Source organism: Pituophis catenifer, unplaced genomic scaffold, assembly GCF_029215685.1.
Source record: "Pituophis catenifer annectens isolate HBS135680 unplaced genomic scaffold, rPitCat1.0.hap2 SCAF_1, whole genome shotgun sequence".
NCBI lineage: Eukaryota > Metazoa > Chordata > Lepidosauria > Squamata > Colubridae > Pituophis > Pituophis catenifer.
Genome location: NW_027256881.1, coordinates 22572649 through 22592504, shown reverse-complemented (window position 1 = coordinate 22592504; position 19856 = coordinate 22572649). Strand labels below are relative to the sequence as shown.

At 40.5% G+C, this 19856-nt stretch overlaps 1 protein-coding gene across 1 annotated transcript in view; it reads left to right on the top strand.

The window, feature by feature from the left end:
• Nucleotides 1-19174, top strand: part of DTNB (dystrobrevin beta) — a 115747-nt gene extending 96573 nt beyond the window's left edge. Inside the window, exons 17-18 of the mRNA XM_070946856.1 lie at nucleotides 17815-17974; nucleotides 19056-19174. Coding sequence (XP_070802957.1) covers nucleotides 17815-17974; nucleotides 19056-19174 — 279 coding nt within the window. The remainder of the gene's footprint in view (nucleotides 1-17814; nucleotides 17975-19055) is intronic.
• The last annotated feature ends 682 nt before the right edge of the window (nucleotides 19175-19856 follow it).

Genomic DNA, 19856 nt, shown 5'->3' with positions numbered 1-19856 from the left:
TATGGAACATAGAATGTCATATATTTCCAAACTGGATTAGAAAAAAGGGCTCACCCAGTTGGGGTTGGAAGGGGAGGGTTTTCAAGACTTCACTATTTTAATTCTTATATCTGCTAGTATATTTTATGTAGATTACTATTTGTCATGTCTTTAAAACCTGAAAGTATGCTTTGAACCAAATACTAAATGGTGAATCACAATGAAGGCTGATTCATCACACAACAGTCTGCAGAAAGATTACCTTCCAGGTTAACTTGGCTGCAAAGAATTGGTCCTGGGAATTGGCTAATCATATCAGGCATTAGCCACTTCAGCTGAGGATTATGGTCCACTTGCAATAGCAGGGAAAGGATAACTGTCTCTACTTTTACTTAGACAATTAAATTAAGCTGCAATGATATTACTAAAAAACATCATGATAAAACATTAGTTGACATCTTTAAAAGGTGGTTTTAGACGGCAGCAATCAAATTCTGTGGAGGTTTCATCTAGAACTGAACCTTCATGAGATCTAGAGAGTCCTTTTTGATTCCTGGAAAGTACAGTCTTGCAGTTTTAAACCCTTCAAAGATACTCCACAGAAGCTTTTAATAAATCTGCTAGTCTGTAAGATGCTAGAAGAATACTGTTTTTGCCCTATGGTTTTTTTTTCCTGAGTTTGTGCTAGTTCTGCAGCGCAAACTTAAAGTCACATAATAGGAATTATTTTATTATTCTTTTAAGAGGAGATTGGACATCCATTTGTTCAGAATGGTGTAAGATCTCCTGCTTGAACAGAGGGGTTGGAATAGAAGACCTCTAAAATCCCTTCCAACTCTGTTATTCTGTAATTCTGTAAAACTCCTGGGATGCTTGCTTTTGGTTGCTAGTTCTTTTCTCTGAGTATGGTGCTACCCTTGGGGGGGGCGAGAGCTACGTTTAAGCTTTTTTTTTAACTGCTTTGCACATTCTCATGGAATATTGCACTATCAATCAGACAAGGATGCTGGATCCCACCCCCCCAATGTGAGAGATGTCTATGCCTGGAATCATTTGATTTTCCAGGTGTTAAATGTGTCATGGAGACAGGTTAGGAGCTGCCTCAGTGAGGTACCTGGTTGCTGGAGGCTGTAGTTGATTCTGCATCCTGCCCCATACACATACAAGCCACTCATTTGCATTTTGGAGGAAATACCTTTGCTATTTTTTCCAAAGGCATTATAGAATGCTATATCCAGATTCTGGATCCAAAGATCTCACTTCCTTTGAAAAAGATGACCATCATTTCTTCTTGAACTGACATCCATATTTTTTATTCAGGAAGATGACTTTTTAATTTTGTTTTCTTTAGAGTTTGAAGTGAATTACTAGTAAGTAGATGCGGGCAGAGTGTTGCCTTCTCTGTTAGATAAAAGTAGAACTATTGGCTTGAACAGGTGTCTTCTTTCTGTTCGCCTGAAAGGGTGCTACCTTATTTACCAGGAAAGGGATGCAGCCTGGCTCTGGATAATTCTGGATAGCACTGATGAACAAGGACTAGGCTTGTATAGCTTTGTGGTTCTTCCCAGGCTGGTTGAAATTACTCTTTTGGCTCTTCAGGTTGAAGAGTTATGCCCTCCATACTGTTGCAAAATGAGCTCTGTGGAAAGGGGGGTGCTGGTTGCTTTTTCTCTGAGGATCCCCCCCACCCTCTTCTGTTCCTAGCCAGTCAGCAGTTTCCCCCTTCACAGAAGTTAATCATTACGGTAGAGTTTGTGTTAGCTTTGCCGCAGAGTCCCACTCCCTCTCTACAAGGGAGGAGTTGTGCTAGAGGAACGCTGCCTCAGTCATTTATTCTGGCCTGGAAGTTAGCGTGCAGCCTCAAGTGGGGGGGGGAGCAAGGCTGAGGAGGGGTCTGGAGGCACTTTTTTTTTGCTTTTAAACAGCCCAAATAGCTGCTTTGAATTAATGCTGGGACTGTGTCAGGCATGTGCGTGCAAGCCTTTCTGCTGTGTCTTCGACACGCTCCGCCATCTTAGCTATTTCTGGCTCCCTCGTTCTGCATTCAGGGGAGGCTGCTGCATCAGCAGCCCCAACTCTAGGCTCCCCGACCACAGCTGCCACAAGGACCTGAATGTGTGTCGGTGCACTTAATTAAATTATGCAATTCTCAACAATTAAACCGAATCTTCTGCCTTGTAATCTTGTCGATCCTGCCTGCTCTTTTTCCTCCAGCCTTTGATTAGACAGCTGTGCTTTTGGGGGGGGGGAGAAGAAACCGGTGCCAACAGAGGCCCAAAATAGAACATATGAAATGGACGCTGCACGTCTCTCTCTCCCTCTACTGTACATTGCTGTCAGAGTGCCAGGAGTGCATGCTGCGGCCCCCTCTCCTGGCTGCACACAAGCACCTTTGCCTGCTGTGTTTCTGTGCAGCTCTTCTGAAGCCAGTAACCAAGAGGAGGATGACGTTTGTTTTGTTTAAACATGCAGCAGCGGCGGTAGAAAGCAGGGAATAGTCCACACCAGCCATCTGCTACCTGGCTGCCTTCCATGCGCTCGGAAGACAGCAGTGCGCCGATGAAGTGCCTCTTTCATTCTGTTGCCATGATAACAGTCCTTCAGATTTTAGCTGGGGAGGTGGGGGGGGTAAGCGGGGAAGCTTTGAAAAGGTTATTAAGCTGCTAAAGTAACAAGCTTTTTGTGGGCCTCTTTATGGAGATCCTTCTTAGAAGTTTTTGGGGGGATGCACAAAGGGACAAGGAAGAGCAACATTTCAAGAGAGGGACAGTGACCCATTTCCACATGAGAGTAAAGATGGCCCAGCCAATTAAGACAGGTTTCAGGCTGATCTAATCCAGGTATGAAGTTTTACGTCCACACGTACATATTTACAGATCAAAGCTATGGCTGGTGAACAACATAAGAGCTCTCTGTGTGTTCAGAAAAGCTTTGCAGAATAGAACCAGGGAAAGAGTACAATTAGCTAGCATATGTGCCACCCGTCAGCAGCAAATTTGCAGTGAAAACTCTTCACTGCTCCTGTGAAACATTTTGCTGGTTAGGCTTAGCCCTTTGAAAAATGTGCTTGCGTGAAAAAAGATGATTCCACCTCAGCTTAGAACCAATTGATGTTGCCCTAATGCAAGAAGTGGGCTGACTTTAAATTTTCTGGGGATGGGGGAATGCAGTGGGAAAGGGATCATAATTCAGTGATGTGACTTGCCTGGAAAATTTCATGTTGGGTCTCCATTACATTTTCAGGCATAACAACTGAGAGAACCTGGGCTCTTCCAGGTGAAATTTCAGCTATTGTTTTTCTAGCTGCTCAGCTGGAGAGAAATACGTATCTCTTAAGCTTATCCTAAGAAGCAATTTGGATTCTTGTGGGGATTTTTTTGAATCCATGATCACACCAGGGCTCTTTCATAGCACCTATTCATTTGAGTGGGCTTTGACATATTGTCAGGTTTTGTCAAATATTGTAGTACAGGGGCATCACACTCGATTTCATTGAGGGCTGTGTCAGGGTTGTGTTTGACCTCGGAGGTCCAGGGTGGGTGTAGGCAGGGTGGGTGTGGGCAGCTCGACGTCACTCATGTCAGGGGCGCCTGTGGCGGCCCAAGTCCTCTGCCAGCAAAAACGGGCTCCCGAGCTCTGTTTCCAGCTTCAACAGCCCCCTGCAACCCTCTGCCAGCAAAAATGTAGCTTGGATCCCGAGCTCTGTTTTCACTGGCAGAGGGATGGCAGGCTGGTCCTTCGTTGTCTCCAGGACAGCCCTGCAGGCCAGATCTAAGCACTTGAATTTGACACCCCTGTTTGTAATAGATTGATTCAACTGTTAGTTTCATGTCCAAATGTGGTTGTTTTGTTTGTTTGTTTTTGTTCATGAATGGCTTTGAATGTGATGAGCAAGAGCCAACCTATCCTCCAAACACATTTGAGTTCTTGATCATTCAGCCCCCTTGCCCGTCTATGAATAGAAGGATTTATTTGAACCTTACTGGGGGAAATGCCTGTAGAATTATAGTGTCACCTGGTTTTATTTCTTCAGCCAGTTCTCTGCTGCAGCTGTGTCAGAATCAACATCTATCCATCAGTGACTATTAGCCTTGAAGATAGAGTGACAAAAAGCCATATGCTGAGAATCTACTAAGCTTTCTTGTGCAGTTGATTAGCCACTATGAGAACAGACTGCTGGACTAGATGGACAGGGGTCTGATCCAGCAGGGCACTGCCTAGGCCAGAGGTCTTCAAACTTGGCAGTTTTAAGACTTGTGGATTTCAACTCCCAGAATTCTCCAGCCAGCTATGCTATGCTATGCTGGCTGGAGAATTCTGGGAGTTGAAGTCCACAAGTCTTAAAGCTGCCAAGTTTGAAGACCTCTGGCCTACGTCAATGTTTCTCAACCTCAGCAACTTTAAGGTGAGCGGTCTTCATTTTTTTTTTATCAGTTTATCCTGTGTCCCTTGCAAAATTTTATCTAATTCAGTTTGACCTTTTTGGAATTCAAATTGAGCCGAATTTTTCTTATATGTTGATTTTATTTGTGCATAGAATATAGAAACCGATAGGATATAAATTGACTTTTTTTTAAAGGAGTAAATTTGTTCTTGGGCCTATAAAGAGAGGCTTCCCCTGTTTTAGTTTGAGAAATAAGAAGTCAGTATTGAGATGTCCTAGTTGTAAAACCAGTCACTAGTCAAATGGCAGGCAATTGTAGCATAGCTAATTCTGGAGTGAAAACATGGTTCTATTCTTCTCTCATGAATGTGCATGCCAGGAGTTTTAGCCATTGTTTATAATTCTGAGGAAACATCACAATCCAGGTGTAGAAAAACATGTAAAGGTTTATGAAAGTCATAAAACCAAATATAAAACAAGAGCATGCCTATATTACATAAAAACATTGTTTTGATTCTTGCAAAGCAGCATAAAAACCCAGGATCCCAGGGGAATCCTACCTGTTGTAATCTGCAATGTAATGGTAATAAATCCTTGAGCAGTTTTATAGAGTTTTATAATCATTCTTTGTGATTATTTGTCTGCCCCTCCCTCTGCAAACAAAAATGGATTTAATATTGATACCCATTGCAGTATTTACTTTTCAGAATGGAAAACGAATTAGGATCTTGCATTGTCTCAATTATACTTGCAAGGCAGGGACAAGGTGCCGTTGAATGAGACCCTGACAGACAAAGTCCCTGGAGTTTTCTTGGCAAAATACTTCAGAAGTGGTTTGCCATTGTCTGCTTCCTAGGGCTGAGATAAAGTGATTGGCCCAAAATTACACAACTGGCTTTGTGCAGAACTAGGCAGAACTAGGCCTCCTGATTTCTAGCCTGATTCCTTAACCACTACATAAAACATCCTTTAACCACTGATACCTTAACCACTTACACTAAGCCTGCATCTAAGCATTGTACAATAATGTCCTGGCAATACAGTACTGATTTTCCTTCTTGTCCCTGTGACATTAGTTTTATCTCATTCCCAGCCTATGACTGAGAACTTAGTTTTCCTTACCTACTGTATATTGGTGTTAAAAGTGTTTTTCTCCTTGTTTGAAGCCTATCCAAAGTCAATCTTAAAGATTTTGTTACTTCTAGAGACAAGTCAGTGGCCAGCAGTGAGTTGGAATAGTAGTATAGAATGGGCAATGGAGAAAGCTCATTTCATGCCAAAATACTTTTCTGCCATCTCAACAATGATTGGAAAGAGTTCCAGCTATAGGAATTCAGTGTGCCCTAAAATTATGATCTCTTCTTTCTTAAGGAGAAATCCCAAATGAACTTATTGCAGGTATTAGTGGAGAAGGAGTTTGAAGTACCTTCAGAGAGAAAGAGGCAGAGAGAAAAAATGTTTAGCCTTAGGCTCTTTCTGATTCACTGTTCATTGTTCACTTTTTCCTAACATTTGAAATAAAGATGGTTGCTCTTTATGATCTCTATTAAATTCTAATTCAGACTTGATGAGACATTGTTCCTCAGAAGGTCATCCTGCTTAAAGTCAAAATAAACAGTAGAAACAAAGGTGGCAGAGTATTAGACAGGTAGATTAACCTGGTGTTCATCTGCTTGGAAGTAAGTCTCTTAAAATGTACAAGATAACTGCTGTATTGTATTTTGCGTGTATGAATATAAGAAGTCTTTCTTTGCTTTTGTATTGTGATAACTTGGCCTCTTTAAAACCAAGAACAATCCCATCATTCAAAGTCATTAATAGCTTGCTATGCCTTAAAATTGCCTTAAAATTGCCTGATTGCTTTTTCCTATAGGGGGTTAAAAAGTTTTGTGGCTGAAAAATAATTCTTACTGACAAGAATCAAGAAAACTCCATTACTGATTTTCAATTTCTAACCATCGTGTTAACTCCATTTTGGAAAAAAGCTCCAAACATTTCCTTCTTAATTTTTTCTCCAGATGGGGTTGGAACTTATAGAAATCTTTGGCAAAACAATTGCTGGTAGCATTTCATTTTCAGATTTTCAATGCAAATCACATTCTTCTGAAAAGTGGACTTCCAGACAGCTTACTGCTCTCCCTAAAAATCAAACACAGCCATACTGTTTTACAATGAACAATAAAAAAAAAAACATTAGGTAGTTCCAATTCAAGTGGCTCACCTACATATCAGGAAAACTCTGCATCTGCCTCCAAAGATATCCCTGTATTTTTATGGTGCCACCATCAATCCAGTGGTGGTTCATCAGAACTAAGCAAATCCAGCTGTTCAGCAAATATCACAAAAGAGATTTTTCTGCAACATGCTTTTGATTTATGAAGAATGCATACCAATCTCCTACTCTTTGCCTTTTGATTTGAGAGGGTGACCCTTCTGCCATGTCCTCTGCCTCCTAGCCTGCCAGGTACCTGTAGCAAATGCGATAGGCACAAAGGAAAACCAGCATAGTTTCTTTTTGATTCAGAACATTCTTTAAATGGATGACTGTGATTAAACAGAGCTCAAAACTGTAGAAAAAAGTAGGAATGCTTTTGCATTTCCCTTAACTCAAAGCCACACAACATAAAGCCATAATTCTTGTTTGTTCCTATATATTTATTATCTAGCCTTACATATAATATAGCTTTATTTTTTTTCAAAACTAGGGGACCTACGTTTGAAATTTTGAGAGCAGATTATAGATACTTTGATAAATAGGCTGGTATTTATTTATTAAATTTATATGGTGCCTGTCCGCCTAGAGTAACTCTAGACAGCTTACAAACAGAGTAAAAACAATGTAAAATTTTATGATCATAAATATTAACATTAACAAATAGCAATAGCAGTAAGACTTATATACTGCTTCATAGTGCTTTACAGCCCTCTCTAAGCGATTTAGAGTCAGCATATTGCCCCCAACAATCTAGGTCCTCGTTTTACTGATCTTGGAAGGATGGAAGGCTGAGTCAACCTTGAGCTGGTCAAGATCAAACTCCTGGCTGTGGGGAGAATTAGCCTGCAATACTGCATTCTAACTGCTGTGTCACCCAGCTCACCACAAAGATGGCAAGGAAGGGAGCAAGTAGGGGTGGAGTAGAATTTTCCCTCAATCCATTAACTACCGGTACCTACCATTAGCAACATGCTCCCATCAAGAACTCAGGCCAATAGGCAGGGCCAGTTTTTAAGGCCCCTGTGGAAGGCCAAGAGGGTGGGTGTGCAGTGTGTAGTATGATACTTGTGGCCATTCATAAAACCCCTGAAGACAAAACAGATGTGAAGTTCCCCACATTCATTCTAGCATTCCTCATGTTTTCTGTCCCTGGAATTTTGTTTTTTTTTCCATGCAAGTGGACCAATTTTATCCAATTTGCAGACTTTCTTGCATCTTAGAATACAGGATAAAGTTTTAATGCATATAATAAATTGATTTTCTTTGGTCAATAAATTTGGTTTTGCAATATATAGTCAATATATATTGGGGAAGCTATAGACCAGTGATAGTGAACCTTTTCAGCACCAAGTGCCAAAAAGGGAGCGTGTGTCTGCTTGCGTGCTTCACACGCATGCTCATCTAGCCCTTAACCCAGAAGAGGAGTTGCCCAGGGCGCATGCACGCGCCCGAAAATGAAGTTCTGGTTTCCAGCGTGCGCATGTGCGCCGGCCAGCTAGTCTTCAGGTCCCTGGCACGCATGCACGTGCAACGATCAGCTGGCCAGCGTGCATGCTCTTCCAGTTTCCGACATTGCCGCATGCATGAAGGCCAGCTGATCGCTGCGTGCGTATGTGCGCCAGAAACTCGGAAGAGGAACAGGTGACGCCACGCATGCCAGACGATATGATGATAAGTTCGCCATCACAACTATAGACAATCCCTTAGTGGACCTATTGTGGTCAGGTTGTATCCAAATCCATCTCGGAATTCATCAGATTCATCTATTCTGGCTTTCTCTAATGTGATTTCCATATGTACAGAAAACTGCTCCAATAATCCCCAGTTGGCTACAGAAACAATAATTTGTCTGGGATGAATCCTAAAACATTTAATTTTATCTATAGTTTTGCTTTTGCTTTTCTTTGGCTCCAAGACAGCACCACCAACATATAGGAACAAAACCCTTTGTCAAGCAGCTGAAGACTATGAGAAGTTACTGGAGGATTTGATTGGGGCTAAACTGTCCTTCTTTTGAAGGCGAGAACATGCAGTGACTTGACTCTTCCCATGTACACATCAATCTTCAGCAAGACAGCGGGTTCCCGTCTGTTGTAGTCATAGTTTGCACAGGAAAGAGCAGTAAAATGGAATAGAAATCTTTCCACCTGGTTTGAAACTTTTGACATTATTGGCCCAAGAACAAAAGCATGACCAATATAATGAGTGGAGCAAGAGCAGAATAAAGAAAATTTCAAAGCCATTAAGATACAGTTGATATAGAAAATCTACACACCCTTTTAAAAATATCATTTTTTTTGAGATGTCAAAAAATCAGACCAAGATAAATCATTTCATTTTTTCCCACCTTTAATAAAACACATAAGCTGTACAATTCAATTAAAAACAAACTGAAATCTCTTAGGAGGAAAAAGAAGAATAAAAAACTTAGAATAAAGTGGTTGCATAAAGATGCACATCCTGAAATTAACACTGTGCTGAAAAGTCTTTTGATTTTATGACAGTGTTCAGTCTTTTGGGGTCGGGGCCTACCAGCATGGTACATCTTGCCTTGGAATCTTTGCCTACTCTTCCTTGCAAAAGTGTTCCAAATCTATTGGATTGTGAGAGCATGTCCTGTACACAACCCTCTTCAGGTCCCCCCCACAGATTTTCAATTGGATTCAGGTCCAAGCTCTAGCTGGGCCATTCCAAAACATTGATCATTTTCTGGTGAAAACATTCTTTTGCAGGTATGCTTTGGGTTGTTGTCATATTGAAAGGTGAAATTTCTCTTCATCTTCAATATTTTAGCAAAGGCCTGAAGCTTTTTTGTTTGTTTGTTTGTTTGTTTGTTTGTTTGTTTGTTTGTTTGCCAGAATTGACTGATATTTGGAATTGTTTATAATTCCCTCCACCATAATTAAAGGCCTAGTTCCAACTGAAGAAAAGCAGCCCCAAAGCAAAATGCTGCCAACCACCATGCTTCACTGTGGGTATGATATACTTTTGGTGATGTGCAGCATGGTTTTTGTGCCAAACATACTTTTTGGAATTATGGCCAAAAAGCTCAACCTTGGTCTCATCATATCATAATGCATATTCCCACATGCTTTTGTCAGATTTGATGTGGGTTTCTGCAAAATGTGGGAGGCTCCAACTGGTGCAGAATGCGGCCGCGCGGGGGATTATGGGAGCGATGGGCCGCTCCCATGTGACACCCCTCCTGCGCGAGCTGCATTGGCTCCCGGTGGTCTTCCAGGTGCGCTTCAAGGTGTTGGTTACCATCTTTAAAGCACTCCATGGCACAGGGCCTGGGTACTTACGAGACCGCCTTCTGCCACCGATAGCCTCCCACTGGCCAGTACGCTCCCACAGAGAGGGACTCCTCAGGGTGCCATCAGCCAGGCAATGTCGGCTGGCGACCCCCAGGGGGAGGGCCTTCTCTGTGGCAGCACCTGCCCTCTGGAACGGCCTGCCCCTGGAGATATGTAGGATACCAGATCTCCGTGCTTTTCGCCGTGCCCTCAAAACTTTTCTATTTCACCAAGCTGGGCTGGCGTAAACCCCCCCCCCTTAGATATTTTAATTGTAACGGATATTAGTTGGGATGTTTTTAAGTCTGGGTCAAAAGTTGTTTAATAATTTTAATAATTATTTTATTAAATTAATAATTTTAGTTCTGTTTTTTATTCTTGGCTGTTCACTGCCCTGAGTCCAGCAGAAGAAGGGTGGTATAAAAATTTAAATAAATAAATAAATAAATAAATAAATAAATAAATAAATAAATAAATAATAAATAAATAAATAAATAAATAAATAAATAAATGGGACCAGACTTAGATGCTTTTCTTTGTAAGAAAAGTCTTGCCACCCTACCCCACAGTCCAGACATATGAAGAATACAGGAGATGGTTGGCACATGTAGTACACAATCAGCAGTTGTCAGAAATTCCTGTAGTTCCTTTAATGTTGCTGTAGACCTCTTGGCAGCCTCTCGAACCAGTTTTCTTCTTGTTTTTTGATCAATTTTGGAGGGACATCCAGTTCTTGGCAATGTCGTCATTGTGCCGTGTTTTCTTGACTTGTTAACGACTGTCTTCACTGTGTTCCATGGTATATCCAATGCCTTGGAAATTTTTTTGTACACTTCTCCTGACTGATACGTTCCAACAAAGAGATCTCTTTGGTGCTTTTTAAGCTCTTTGCAGACCCTGGCTTTTGCTGTCCGAGACAACTGAATAAATGTCAGAAAAATCTTACTAGATCAGCTGAACTTTATCAGAGTCACTTTAGTTGATGGTGTGTACTGATCACTATGTACCTCAGTTTGAATGTGATTGATTAATTCTGAACACAGCCACATGCCTACTTATAAGAGGACGTGAACACTTATGCAGCCATATTATTCTAGGGTTGTTTTTTTTTTTTTTGGTTTTTTTTTTGTATTTTTCCCTCCTAAAAGTTTCAGTTTGCTTTTCAATTGAATTGTATACCTTACATGTTATATTAAAGGTGGAATTTTTTTTTTTAAGTGATTCATCTTGGTCTGATTTTTTTTTACATCTTAAAACCTGGCATTTTAACAGGTGTGTAGTCTTTCTATAACCACTCTATGTCCTGTGTTGCTATCCGGAAAGGCCTAGAGTAGAAAAGGAAACACCTGAAAGGATTTTAGTTTTGCTCATGAGCATCAAGGCTGTACATTTGGCTAAAATTTGTTCAGGAAGGATAACAGCTTAGTCCTTTTAACAAGATACGTATCCTTTGTCACCTAACATAAAACATGAAGCTGCCAATGAGAACCTGAACAAACTGGCCATAAAATCCCAGCATTCTTTGATTCCCCCTTAGAATTACCCTTGGTGTAAAAGGGTGCTAAAATCTTTCAAAGTCTGACAAAGTTCTGCCCCTAAGTGCATCCATCCTGTTGGCTTTGACATGAAGAGCTCATGATGGTAAAAGGCGAAAGATTTATAAGATCTGAAGAGAAATATAATAATTTATATACAGGTAGTCCTCAATTTACAACAGTTCATTTAGTGATGGTTCAACATTATAATGGCGCTGAAAAAACTGACTTATGACTGTTTTTCACACTTACGACTGTTGCAACACCCCCACAGTCACATGGTCAAAATTCAGATGCTTGGCAACTGGCATGTACTTATGACGGTTGCTGTGTTTCAGGGTCATGTGATCACCTTTTGCCACCTTCTGACAAGCAAAGTCAATGGGGAACTCAGATTCACTTAATTGTGTTACTAACTAACTGCAATGATTCACTTAACAAGTGTGGCAAGAAAGTTCGTAAAATGGGGTAAAATTCACTTAACAAATGTCTTGCTTAGCAACAGAAATGTTGGGCTCAGAATAACAGTCGAGGATTACCTATTCTGCATATTATATATATATATGTATAAACAGCTAGGGGGAAAAGTCATGGAACTTTGTTTCTGTACATGATAACTGTAGCAAGATTTTTATATGCTCAAAGTGGAAAGGTTCAGCACCATCCTCAATGAAGGAAAGGTTGGTAAAGATGATGGAATTTGTAGAGTTGACTAAATTGAGATTTCTTTGATTAGAGAAAGATAACATCTACATTTTAAAGCTTTTTTTAAAATTCCACTTTTATTATTTTTATAAAAACTCAAAGTGGCAAACACATCTAAGTCGTTCTGCCTCCCATTTTCATACAACAATAACCCTGTGAGGTAAATTAGGCTGAGAGAGAGAGAGAGTGACTGGCCCAAAGTCACCCAGCCAGCTTTTGTGCTTAAGACAGGTCTAGAATTCCTAGTTTCCTAGTTTCTAGTTTAGTATCTTAGCCACCAGACCAAACCGGCTTTATTATTGCTGACTAAAAAGCCCTTATATCAGTGTTTCTCAACCTTGGAAGCTTGAAGATGGGTGGACTTCAACTCCCAGAATCCCCCAGCCAGCGCTTTCTGGGAGTTGAAGTCCACCCATCTTCAAGCTACCAAGGTTGAGAAACACTGCCTTATATAATTTTGCATCAAACAGAAACAAATAGCTTTTTATTTATGGTTTTGATTATTAGAAAATATTAGATAATAGAAAAGATAGCTTTCTTGTAACAATAAGATATAATTATGCCGCCATATTTTTATGATTTGCTGCAGAAGAAATTGGAAGCTTCTTTCTATTTCTTTTTATTGTTTCTTTTTGCATCTTAGTTCTTTCCTTTCTTCCTCTTTTTTTCTTTCTTTCCTTTATTAGTTTTTGTTAGTTTTTAATCTTCTGGTCAAACTTTTATAATATTTGCACCAAAAAAAAAAATCCAAAAAGCCCATGAAAGGATTGAATCCAGTTATTAGCTAATTGTTGTATACAATCTTGTTTGAACGTCAGCTTAAACTTTAGAAAAGTAGCAACATCCTCCATTATGTGACTCTGCCATCTGCCTTTACTCTGAAATAAATAGTTGCAAAGAAATCCAGCAACTGGAGTGTCAGTGAGAAAACTTGTGCAAAGCCTACCTGAGTTTATTCTAGTGAAGGCTTGCATCGGGGTCAACCACCACAGCACTCCTCAAATTTAGCTTTGTAAAAACTGACTTCATTTCACCTCCAAGGACATCAGATTCCATTCCAGACTCTGTGACAGTAAGGTTTCCATAGTAGCAAATGTGATTCAAAGGTTGGAGCTGCTTCTGGTAAAGAAAACAGAGGAATAAAAACCAGATGAAACGACACAAACTGAATATGGGAGGATGTGCAGAGGTTATGCATGTTAATGGGTAATTACAGTATTAGTCACAAATGCTCAGTCCGAAACAGCTATGAGTGTGTCTCACCATTTGTGTGCACATCAAAGACAAGACTTGCAAAGCTTACTTTACACATCAATTAATAAAATAACAGACAGTTGGAAAGGAAGTAACAGGTTAAAAAAACCTTTATGAGCAAAAGAAACGTGATTAACTTTCAGTTCAAGCCTAGCAAAAGCTGAGTTTGGTATAAAAAGGGGCTTAAATCAAGGGTGTTAAACTCGGGGCCCACGGGCCAGATGCGTCACGTGCTGGCCATGCGCATCCCCGTTTTAGCGAAGGGAAAGTCGCGATACATCATGTGATGACAACGTGGCTCTGCGAGTTTGACACCCCTACCTTAAATTATTACCTAGCTGGACAAAGCAGGAAAGGTCAGTGCTTCCTTCTAGTTGGGACTTGGAGATGGCAGCCTCCCAAAAGTTGAAGTGTTTGGTTCTATATTCCTTGATATCCCTTTGGTCAGCAATAATGTCCCAGCATGTATTCATTGCATAGCTTGATCTTTTCCCCATCTGGAAAATCAGAAATATTTTCATTCTCATTCACAAGAAGTGATTCATAACAAAGTATTAATATCACCAATTTAATTTTCATGGCGAGTACAACTCTGGTTTCTGTCCAATCATAGCATCAGTGCTATGTTATTCAAATTATTCCTGACCAAAAGAGTATATATTCATAGAGCAACATAGACTCTGTAATGCAAATCAGGTCTCAACAGTCTCTTACATCCCCCAGCCAGGCCAATGATTCAATTAATCTCCAAATTTTCTCCCCTGTGGTTTTTCACTATCACACCAACATAACTGAAGAGCTAATTCTCCAGAACCCATTCATATGTGGACAGTGAATACAACACATACAGCCCCCTTGAGAACACATTACCAGCTCTGTTTATGCATCATTTAATGCCAGTTGTGTGTATGCTGAATGTTTATGTCTTTGGGACGGAGTACGAACTTCAGCTGAAGAACTCAAATTCATTCTTCTTCACTTGATATTTAGATAATATGTCAAAGTAGAATTCAGTTTATACAACTGTAATAATTTACTGTCTGTACAATATGTTAGCTTGTCACAAATGAACAATATTTGATACATTCATAATTTGAAATAAAATTATTAATGTTGCAATAAAACAGTTAAAGCATTCTGGATTTAAAAATTAAAGATAGGTATAGTGACACATAGAAAACACACTTCTGGGTGCTTTTGGAATATATAAAGGTTAATCTTACCATAGCAGTGCTAGTTTCTGGTTTTCCATTTTTAGTCATTCGTCCAGGTAGAAGTCAGTGTAGAACCATAATCTGTAATGCTAGTTATCTGAGTAAATTGATTGTAATGTATATTGTCATCTTTCTGTCATTCTTACCCATTGTAATGTCCATGGTGGTCACTGAACTTGGTTGTTTGCCTGCAGATGCATAATCAGTTCTAGTGGGTATGGGATTTGCTCTCTGTTTGTATGCCATAGCTTGTCCTGCCAGTGTTGGTGGGGATGTGGTTTTCTCCATGGTAGTTCCTTAGGATATTGTTTCTGATTGCTCGTTTGTCTGGTATAAATCCCTGCTTATCTCACTGTTTGTTGCTGGAAAGGATGTGTTCCGATCTTTCATTTTCCTTCTTAGCTTTTTTATTGTCTCTTTTGAAAGATCTGTAAATGTGGTTTGTCTCTATGTGTTTATTGATGACTGATTTGTCTGAATGCCAAATTTCCAGAAATTCCCTAGCATTTTGGACTTAGCTTAGTCTAGGTAGGAAGTTCACAATTTTCCAGTTGCATCTATGATTGAATCTGACCATGTGTTGTGATATTAAGAAGTTTTCATTGTGTCTTCTGACTTCTAGTTGGATGCACTCTGCTAGTATTCTCCATGTCTATCCTACATAGTAGCTATTGCAGTACTGTATGTCGTAAGTGACTCATTTTCCTTCTTGGGCTACTAGATCAGAGTGTTTCAGAGGGCTTTAGTTGGTTTATTTGCTGTGGTGATGTCCATTATACATAATAGTCTATTGGTTGTTTCTGAGATGTTTTTGATGTATGGCAGTATTATACTTTTCATAGTTTGTGTTAGTTGTAGTGGGTTGAGTAGTCAAGCACTTTTTGATAAAAGTGTGTAGGTATTCAGTTTTTTAGAAGATGTGGTATTGGCAGTCTGTTTCCTTTTTCTAGTGTTCTGGGTTGTTGTAGTGTAGGGGTGTCAAACTCACAGCATCACGGAGGCATCACATGACGTATCAGGACTTTTTCCCCCTTCACTAAACCAGGCAGGGGCGGGGCCAGCACATGACACATCCAACCCGTGGGCCACGAATTTGACATCCCTGTTGTAGTACATTTATACTCGTCTGATTAATGTACTTATGTATTCCCTTTTGTGGGAGGCTACGTTGTTACTTTGGTAATGAAGCCCTTAGTTAATGTGGGTTGTTTTCAATCCTTGCATTTCTAATTGCCATTGTATCCTCTGTTGATGAGGATATTGAGGAAGAATAATGTTATTTTCTTCTTCTTTTGTGAATTTTATTCCACTGAAGCTGTTGATTGTTTCATGTGTCTTCTCTATAATTGCTCTCTTCGTGTTATGATGAAAGTGATATCTACATCCATATTTTTGGTTGTATACTGCATGTGGAGTACTGTAGTTTCTAAATCCTGCATTACAGTCTCTGTTGTGACTCCTGAGAGTGGGGATCCCATGGGGGTTCCTCTGATGTGCTGGTATATTTGTCCATCAAATTAAATGTAAGTAGGGAGGCAGAGATTGATGAGATCTATGATTCTGGGCATTTCAATCTTAGTATTGGCTACGCCAGGTGTGGTATAATACTGCTGCCTCTGGAATTTCAGATAAGCATCTCTTACCAGCTGGGTTCGCACAACAGGCAAGCCTTGGCTAAATGGGATTGAGTTGTTTGCAGTTTAGCGTATTGTAGAAACACAGCTGTTGTCTTTGCATATAGTGTGAACCAGGCCACCCATTAAGCCATACTAATGTGGCATAGCATTTAATGTGATTGCAATTGTGTTTAGCTAAGTTGGCTTTAGTATGATGGATGATCCCTGCCTTAGAAGAGGAATAAGTATACATTGACCAATCATCTAACACAGGGGTCACCAACCTTTCGGACCTCAGGGACCATTAAGTTCATAATTTCAAATTCCGCAGACCATTAATAGGATCTGCCTATTGACCGGCTGGGTGGGCGTGGCTAGGTGGTCATGTGACTGGGTGGGTGTGGCCAACTCCTCGCCTCCCCGCCCGGGCTCTTTAGGGCCCCAACAGGAAGCAGTTGTTGGAGCTAAGCAGCCACCACGAGAAAGAGTTGGCAAAACAGCTCAGTTCAGATTGGATCTGACCAAGAAGGAGGTTCAGCAGAAGCACCTCACTGAGGACTACGAGCCTAGGCTTTCCAAGCAGAGGGAAAACCTGTGGGAATGCAAGACCAGGTACCAGTGCCTGGAGGCTCAGTGGGCTGAGATGGTCAGCCAGTTCCAGGCCATGAGGCAGTCCCACTAGAACAAGGCCCTCCGGCTCTTCGCCACCAGCAGCGCTTCCTTCCAGCTTTCGTCCAAAGCTCCGCACCAGGAGGCTGAAGCAGACCCTAAGTCAGAATTTCTGCCTCCCTCCGACCCACACAAAAATATCCCGAAGGGGGAGACCCTCTGCAGCAACACAAACGTTCATTGCATGTATCCAGCCCAGGGGCCGTAGTTTGAGGACCCCTGATTTAGTGCAATATTAAAAATGCAAATGATTTTTCTGCAGACCACCAAAATTTTCTCGCGGACCACTAGTGGTCCATGGGGCACCAGTTGGTGACCACTGATCTAACACAGCATGAGTTTTATTTATAATTAGGAAGGATCCTTTCCTTAGTGATAGCATATTTACTTGCGGGCAAAAGGATCCAGGTTTCACTTCCTAGCCAGAGTGAAATGGCTTTTAGGAAGTAGAATTATTTCTTTTTTTCCTGGTACCTTGGTGAGCTGTGGCTGCTAGATTAAAGAAACCTTCCATAACCTGGTAGACTTCATATCTACCAGAATTCCTTAGCCAGCATGGCCAATTCTGAGAAGCCTGGAAGCTACTATTTCCCATATTTGGAAGACTCCCATTCTGGGGAAAGCTGAATTAGATCAGATTGCCCAACTAGACATGAGACAGTTGCCTTCACTCCCAAGAAATTCAGGATTGTCTTAATGCAGCCTTCTCCAATCTATGCCTTCAGATGGACCATGTTGTCTGGAGTTGATAGGACACCGGATTAGAAAGAATGCCTTAATGGTTTATAAACTGCATGTACCAGTAGTAGAGTTTGCATGCTGTATGAGACAGAGTATGTTTTTTTGAGGATTTGTCACTCATCTTTGCAACATATGCTGCTGGAATTTTATTTTGGAAGAGCTATTGAACAAGGAAATGTAGTAACTGGGCTTTCCATTTATTTTAGGCTCAGGCAGCTGGTTCTCCACATACTTCCCCCACCCATGGGGCTGGCCGCTCTATGCCAATGCCAGTCAGGTCCACGTCTGCTGGTTCTACCCCAACTCATGTACCCCAAGATTCACTTACTGGTGTTGGTGGAGACGTCCAGGAAGCATTTGCACAAGGTGAGCCATAATGCTGACACATAATACACATACCCTTTTGTGGATGTATAGATGAAAGTATGAGGGAAGAAATGGGGAGGGGAGAAGATAAAAGCTCTAAAGTGCACACTTTATTTTTAGAAAGTATTTTAAAATGCACTTCTGCAGAAGAACACCAAAAGCATTCACTGTGTCCTATAAGTGCTCGGCTATTATTCCACTGATTTCTCTGTGTTTCACATATGCAGGGTTATTATCTAGTCAATTTTGTGTGATTCATGCAAACTGCTTGTTAATTTTCTCTTAAGCATTTCACTCCGTGGGAGATGGAACATGCTCAGATCCACTGCACTGCCAGCACATGATTGCCCAAGTCCTTCTGGGAGGTCATCCCCATAGCCTGTTGAAAACAGCAAATGTTGACATTGCCTGGGATGTACACAAAGTCCCCACTGGGACTGCTGCTATGACAGTCATTTCTACTGCTGACTATTTCATTCCTTCTTTGCGTGACTTCTCCAGCAACTACAATTGGGAGAGTTGCTTCTGCATCAGGCAACGGAAGCAGCTGTGGTTGATATTCTCTTGCTATCACATCTTTTTTTTAATACTGCCCCTCCTCCCGTCACCATGGTAGCTACCACCACCTCCTCAAGTCACAGCTGCCTCTTGTCTCCAGGAAAGCCAACTGTTCACTTGTGGAAGGCACAGAGTCTATTGTTGCTGCTGCCATGATCACCACCTTCCAAGAAACTGCCACAGCAACCATACCTCTTCTCTTGCTCAGCTTGGTCACTTTGAGATGATGAACCAGGAGTCAAATCACTTGTTGACTGATCTACATAGTCAATGAATGCATAAGTGGGGAAACACCCTTCGGATCAGTCTTTACATCTACAATAGGTGCAGATTCTCACCAATATTTCCTGGAATGCAGGCCACCCTAGCAAAGACAGAACATATCTTTGGATTGGGGAATAAGAACAATTTTGACTTTAGTTATTGAAGTCCACAATATAAAAGTGTTATAGTAGTGTTACAGACAGGCACTAAATTTTCTTAGAACAATGAGTTTGCATATTGCTTCATCACCCTTTCTCAGGAACTCGGCGGAACCTCCGTAACGATTTGCTGGTAGCAGCTGATTCAATTACCAATACAATGTCGTATTTGGTGAAGGAGCTTCATTCAGGTATGCAAGAAATTTCTATATTAACCTAAGCAAAAGACTCAAGGAATCTGCCAGGCATATTTTGGGTGCCAGTGATGTTTCCTGTAGTGAGGCTTTCAACTGAGAAATTAGTCCAAATGTTTATTATTATATTTATTTATTTTATTTATTGAATTTGTATACCGCCCTACTCCTGAAGGACTCAGAGCGGTGAACAGCCAAAAGATAAAATACATATAATACAAATGTTAAAAAACCATTAAAATACAATTAAATAAATTGGCCCAGAGAACAACATTTAAAACACCCCACATTTACAAGACAAATTTAAAATTTAAAAAATTTAAAAACAGTTTAAAAGAGAGGTTAGGCCAGGCCGGCCTGCTGGAATAGGAATGTTTTGAGGGCACGGCGGAAAGCGTTAAAATATTAATACAATTTTCCTCAACAAAATAAGTTGAAAGAAATATGTTGTTCTAGGACAGTGTTTCTCAATCTCAGAGCCTTTAAGGTGTTGGATTTCAACTCCAGCTGAAATCCACACATCTAAAAGGCACTAAGATTGAGAAATATTAGTCTAGGATGGTAGTTTAAATAAGTATTTTATTTACTTTATTTACTTAATACAGTATTTCCTATTTTAGGGAAAATAAACTTAATAAAGTAAATAATAAAGCAGTAAAATTTAAGAAATAAATTAAAATGTGTATTTATTTTATTTATATTTTATCT